Source organism: Falco naumanni, chromosome 5 (assembly GCF_017639655.2).
Source record: "Falco naumanni isolate bFalNau1 chromosome 5, bFalNau1.pat, whole genome shotgun sequence".
Lineage (NCBI taxonomy): Eukaryota > Metazoa > Chordata > Aves > Falconiformes > Falconidae > Falco > Falco naumanni.
The window spans coordinates 68,649,368-68,655,993 of NC_054058.1; the positions used below are offsets into that span (position 1 = coordinate 68,649,368).

The window sequence follows — 6,626 nt, forward strand, 5'->3', positions numbered from 1 at the left end:
CTAAGCATACCTTAATAAGCTGGGCCAGAGAAAGAGGTGCAGAAGGGTCGCCAACCTATTCAGAAAAATTAAACACATATTCAAGTTCTACAATCAAAACAGAGCAATAGTTCACCCCTACTGCTGTATGAAAGCCTGCGCTATATCCTCTGAGCGTCACCGGAAGAGCCATCTCCAAGCCAGTGGAATTTATACTTGTTCAAAACAAAGTCCAATCCTTAAACAGCTTAAGTATGCCTACGTTGTTAAGGAGAAGAAACTAAAGCAACCAACCCCTCCTGAGATCAACCTATTGCTCAGAATACCTCAGAGGGGGACCCTTGTCAAATGCTCACAACTGCTTAAAAGACGGAGGGTCAAGGAAGCTGTCCATTTGCAGCTCGAAAGGATCTAAAAAAATTATTTCCGTTTATTTGAGAAGGAAGTGTCACTACAGGAAACATTGTCAGTGCAGTTTATAAATTAATCAGTTAATAGCTCATCATTTACTAAATGCACACAGGTGTGATACATGAACGCAGTATAGTTTTTGCGCTGTCTTTCGTTTACTTTAATTAGACCCCAGGTTCACGAATTTCTAGATTAAGTTATCCTAAGAGCTTACAAAGTGATCAGATCCAGTGACCTAGAGCTCGTGTAATGCCTCACTCCATTCTAGTGAAGAACAAGCAGTTATACTTACAGATGAAAACCAAACACCACCACAAAGCAATGTTTGTACTATGAGGGCTATTTTGAAATGCATCGTGGCACGTAGCATTCCCCCCAAGGGCCAAATGGAGATCTAGGCCATTACGAGTCAAGTATCTCCTCGAGTTACTTATTCATGTCTTAGCAGCAGAACAACAGTGTTTTCTGACCGGAAGAAAAATGCTGCCCCTTTTCCAAATGTAAATTCAAAGTGGTGGTGTACCAAGTTCAGTGGTGCAAACCTTGAACCTACAAGCTCTACAAATGAGCATACATTATCGGTACAACACACAGTCATACAAGAAATAGTCTAGCCTATTCAGTACGAAATGCAATGCCTTACTAGGCACAAATACCATTATTCACATTAGAACCGCGCAAATGTTGGCATTGCTCAGTTTTCACTATGCTGAATCAAATACATTGGATTTACAGCATACACTATGTTTCACTGGAAAATATGTTTTATATATATATTATAAATATTATATATAAAACATATATATTTTATATATTTTTATATATATAAAAAGAGTTAGTACAAGGCTACACTTCTTAGACTTAGGTGCAGCATGTAGAAAAAAGTTTCAGCTTGTGTTTTTACATACCTCTTTTGATGTTCTACTCGCTGGCTCAGTTCGACTTCTAGAAGAAGAAAGAAAGATGATCAGAACTTAAAATAAAGCACTTGAAACCAACATAAAGCAGTGAAAACAGTTTATAAAACCTGAACATCAAAACATTGTGTTCTGGTAGTCTTATGAATGTGGAAATTTATTTCTATACATAAAGTGCGCTCTCCTGGTACATTCAGTGCAACTGAAATAAAGACCAAAATCCCATTCCTTCTTTGTCCCCAATGACTCTAAGATACAGAATACAGCAGTGCAAGAAGAAGTCCTCACATACTTTCTTTCTGCCCTCTAAGTACCAAAACTGTGAAGACTGTGCTACAGTTTTCTGTTCTTGAATAGTCAGCCATCCAAACACGAAGGCACCTTCAGGCAATCTGTATAGCCCCACTATCACAAATAGGTACCAGATAGAGCACTTTGGTTTCTACACTCCTCTGACAAAACAAGAACAGTTGTCTGTAGAAAAGTGTTTCTTGGTGGAAGCCCAAGCACTGTGTTCAGGTACCTACCATACTTAGCCTAAAGTGACTACAAATAGCAGTAGAAACATCACCTGAAAGCAGTTCCTAGGATTTTCTGTGATCGAGGAGGCCTGTGTTAAAAAAATAAGAAAAAAAGTCTTGATTACCAGAACTTGCTTTAAGAACATCTTGAACATGCTACAATATTTTAATAAACGCTTATGACACACAAGCCCTTGCCGAGATCCCACATACTCATTGGTCTGTACCTGCACGCTACTCATGAATCAAACATGCAACCGCCGATCTAGTTAACAAACAATTCATACATCATCCAAAGCGTCCCACGAGCAGAGGCAACCCAAAGGCTGCTGTGCAATTCCGGCACAAATAGAAAGGCTCATACTTCCTGCCACTGCTACACCACCACCAGGCTCGCAAGTACAGCCACGTACCTCCTGAAGATGAGGAAGCGCGAGGAAAAGCTTTAGATTCCCACACCACGGTTTCTTCCACCCACTTGCCTTGAGGAAGATACTACAAGGTGACTAACGCATTCCTGAAGGCCTCTCCACCATGACAGCATGCATTCACCATTCCCAAACACTAACGACTCTACCAGTTGTTTCCACAATGGTTTCCAGCTGAAGGAATAGAAAGCTGACCTGCCCGATCCATTTGCAACTTTAGCAGAGCAGCGGCATTCATCCCTTATCCCCACGTGCAGGTATTTCTTGGATCTTTGATGCTAGTGGCACCTAGCCTCTCATTTTAGGGCAGCATGCCAACACCAGGAGAGGGTGCCATCCAACCAGAAATGGAGTATATATTGACAAGACAGCACTAAGCATCCCCATCTAAATTAACCCCCCAAACAAGGCCATGCTTAGCAGCACAGTGCTGTGGCATCTAGAAACTCTTGGTAGTGCTGGGAAGCACTAATATGCCCAAAGCTTACAGGAGAGCCACATAAATTCAGGGGGGTTTGCTTGCAGATGCTTCATGGGTACTAGGATGCTGCTGTACTGTTTGTTTGAGACACGCTGAAACTCGCCGGTGTACTTTATTAATTGAGAACTAACATTAGAAAGACACGGCAAAACCACAAGTCAGTAATATCTACTCATGGTGGAGGAGAGGTCTGTCTTGAAGAAGGCTGGAAAACATGACCATTCAAACCATGCTGATGCAGCTGATACAGAACTGGACTGTACGAATACATCGATGACAGCAACAATGCTGTAGTCAGGCTTACATTTGAATATCTGCAATTGTAATCAGATTCTCTGTCCTCCATAAATCTGAGGAATACAGCAGTAATACCTGGAGCACAGAGAGCAGCTTAGGGTGAAATCAAACTTAGAAAGGTAACTACCAACATTTGGGAATGTGCTCAACTGCTTTCTGAGCTTCAGGTTTGGAAAAGATCAACTGTTCCTTCACCGTCCTGGCACAAAAGGCAATACGCTTTAGGACGTTGCTCTTTTTCTCTTGCCCGACACAGGCATTGTCTTTAGGACACTAATAGGAATCACTTAAGAATGAAACTTCTTGTTTGCACGGTTTGCCAGCTGGCCACTCTCAGTCCTTCCTCTGGAGATAGCATGCAGCCCCGCCACCCCCCCCCCGGGGTGTAAGAATACCCTGCCCCCCCGCCCCCAAACAAAGGAAGCAGGCAAACACGGAGCCTCGGACTGCTGGCAGATGGGAACAAATCACCAGTTCACACTGCAATGTGTCTCTCCGTTTACTCTAAAAGCAATACAAGCAAAAGCATACAATAAAGAATCTCTCTGCTTAGAGGAAACAGGATGGAGAACTTGACTCTCGGAAAAACCAACCCCAAGAACAAACTCAATTCAAACATCAGAACAGCCACCACTGTTGGACTTTGAATGCCACGTCCCAGCGGGCTGAAAAATCTAAGTCTGCTTTGGGACAGATACCTTCAAATCTGCCCTGTCACAACACAATTTAACAGCAGCTTTAACAAGAAAGATACAACCGGAATGCCTCCGTAAACCGACAGCCACAAAGAAGGTGAACACACTGAAACCCCTCCCAAAGAACACAACGCGGTATGGCTACTTACCCAAGGTCTGTCTTGCCGGTAGCTTTAACTCCTCTAACAGGGACTCTCCTAACAGTTACGATGAGTTCCTTGGAATCAGGGGCATTGTCATCTGTGTATTCTGGAAACAGCATCCAATACAGAGAAAGCATCAGTCAGTTTGTAAGAGTGATATTAATATGTCATGACATAGCACTCAGGGAACCCCTTTGCAGATAGAAAAAGCAACGTTTTTACACACAGCGTCATGCTTTTATCATCTCCACACACTCACAGACCTTTCCAGAAATCTTCAGGTCTGATAGTCAAACACAAGCAGCAAAATCTTTTCCATTTTTTTTGAATCGTTTCAATGCCAACAGCAAAACTGGTCTCTAAAGTCACTAAAGCAGAGTCTGCTAAAGCATGAGGATCTTGTCCTGATCTAACTTCCATTGCTTTTGCTCCTGTTAGCTTACAAAAACCCTAGAACATGTCTCTATAATACGAGCAGCCGGAAGAGGACACCCCACCCCGCCTCCCACCTTTTAAAACACATCCAACCATCCATTTTGCCTTCCCACCATCTTCAAAAAGAGTCCATCTCTTTTTTTTTTTTTTCCCCCAGGATGTGCAAAATCCTGTTTACTTTTAGCTTCTATTAGCATTGCTTCTATTACGAGATTTCCGTGATCACGCAGCTCGGAAAAATCTGAACAAGTTGGCCATCTTCACTCAGGGTTCACTGAAGGGTCTTTCCAAGATCATGCCAACATTTAGCCAGGACTCCTGCACAAAGTTATAAAACCCACGACCATATCTCCACAGGGAAGATCTCCAAGAACCCCCTTTAGGCAGGACATCCAGGCCTAGTTCTTTCCTTCATCTTCTGAAGGTGGACTTTTAAGCACGTAGATGCTGTTCAATAAAAACGGAAATTCACCGTTATGTATAAAACCCCAAAATCTGGCATACATGTGTCTGACACTGAATTGTATTCCTTAGCTTTGCTCTGACAACCGCTGGGGGATTTTTGCATTTTCACAGGGAAAACACCCTTACAGAAGTTCCAGTAAGCATCTGTGTCACAACCTGTACGTCTGCCTCTACCTGCATGTCTGTCTCTACCGCTGTATATGACACGCGATCCCGTAACACCCCCCAAGACCCCTAACACCGTGCTGTTAAGTCTGCTCACAGATACTCTCCTGAACATACTTTACCCATCTGTAGGTAAACAGCGTGTTTAGGGCCCAACCACTGGAGAAGGCTGGGGCCAAAGTTACAGTTACCGCAGCAGGCATGTCATTCTGTTTCAGTTTTAATACATCAAAGAGGGAGAGGAAAAAATCCTATGAGTACACATTGTAAAGACAAGACTGTTGTGGGAATGTCACAGAAACCACAGAAAAAGGAAAAAAAACCAACCGATAAAATTTGAATGTTTAAGGAATGGAGAACGGTTTCCAAGTCTTTTTATTTCTGACATGTCATATTCCAAAGTCTTTAATCACATTGCAAAGCTTTGCCAGACGGTAGGTTACCAAGCTGAAACAGCACGCTAGTAATACAAAACCATTACCGTTCTCTGAGAATCAAGCACCATTTCTCAGATTCAAAAGAACTTAGGGCTTCTCTAAGAACATTTTGAGGTATATTTCACCCATAAACTGATCTGCCATAAAACTTCACTACTGCCCTCCTGACACCGTCTAACACGCAGTAGACCACGACAAAAATGCACCGTTTGAAAGAAATGAAGAAATGATGCTCAATAGCATCTGAATGAAAATGTCTTTGGTGCAGGAAAGAAGCTGTTATTGGCAAGAAATGCCAAGTATACTTTAGACCGAACGCTCGTGACAAGATGGCTTCCAGGGTCTGCATAGATTCTCACTCACAGATACACTCTTGACCCAAACGTTGCTGCTGAGCAGTTTCTGCAGCAGCCAAGCACCACTTTTCCAATGCGGTGGAGTAAAAGTAGCCTGAAGACAAATTTCAGTCACCAAACCCACTTTTTCCCCCTTTAAATTAGCACCCACTCCTTTTCTATCACGTTCAGCCTTCTCTGCCGGCTTTCAAAGAAATCTGGCAGGTTTGTGATGACAAGGCATTGTCCCACATTCCCTTCTCGTTTTACCTAGAAGGGCTCCCAGAAACCAAACCTCTTCCACGCGCGGTGTCGCACACGGACCCCGTACGCTGCTGTGCCTGGCTGCGCACACAGCCCTGACGGCAGCTGCCAGCGCACAACCACGGAAGAGCAGCTCTGAGGCCCCAGCACAAGTCACCGCTGCCGGGCCGCGGCCCAACCGCCTCACTGGCGCCTGCGCCGCCGCCAGCGGCCGGTCCCCGGTCCCCGCGCCCGCCGCCCCCACGCACCTTCCATGGTCTGGGCGTTGGTGACCTGCAGGTCGCAGCGGGTCGCCTTCAGCCTCTCGCGGCCCATGATCTGGCGCCTGAGGTCGCGCAGGGAGATGTGGGGGCCGTGAAAGGTGACCACATCAGAGCTCAGCCTGGAGGAGAACTTGTAGTGGACACACGACATGGCCGGGGCCAGGCGGTGCCCGCTCCGCGATGGCACCTCACGCAGCAGCTGGCCTCGCGGCCCCCACAGCAGGTCAGGGCCCCACCGAGGGGCTGGGGCCAGCAGCGCGGGCTGAGCCCGCCGGCTCCTCCTCGCAGCCCCGGTGGGAGGACGATGGCGACAGGCCCTGGCTCGGCCTCCGCTCCCTCCTCGCACCAGCGCTGCCAGGCCAAGCTGCTCGCTATGGCAACCCGGGCGGA

The 6,626-nt window shown here is 45.6% G+C and overlaps 1 protein-coding gene across 1 annotated transcript; it reads right to left on the reverse strand.

Annotated features, from left to right (window-relative positions):
• Window positions 1-1,277: 1,277 nt before the first annotated feature.
• Window positions 1,278-6,392, reverse strand: LOC121089367 (E3 ubiquitin-protein ligase RBBP6-like). The gene is made up of 3 exons (XM_040596568.1): window positions 6,222-6,392; window positions 3,879-3,978; window positions 1,278-1,335 (listed from the first exon to the last, which is right to left on the reverse strand). Exons 1-3 carry the CDS (start codon window positions 6,385-6,387, stop codon window positions 1,278-1,280), a joined length of 324 nt encoding a protein of 107 aa, XP_040452502.1. The 5' UTR covers window positions 6,388-6,392.
• Between the last annotated feature and the right edge of the window lie 234 nt (window positions 6,393-6,626).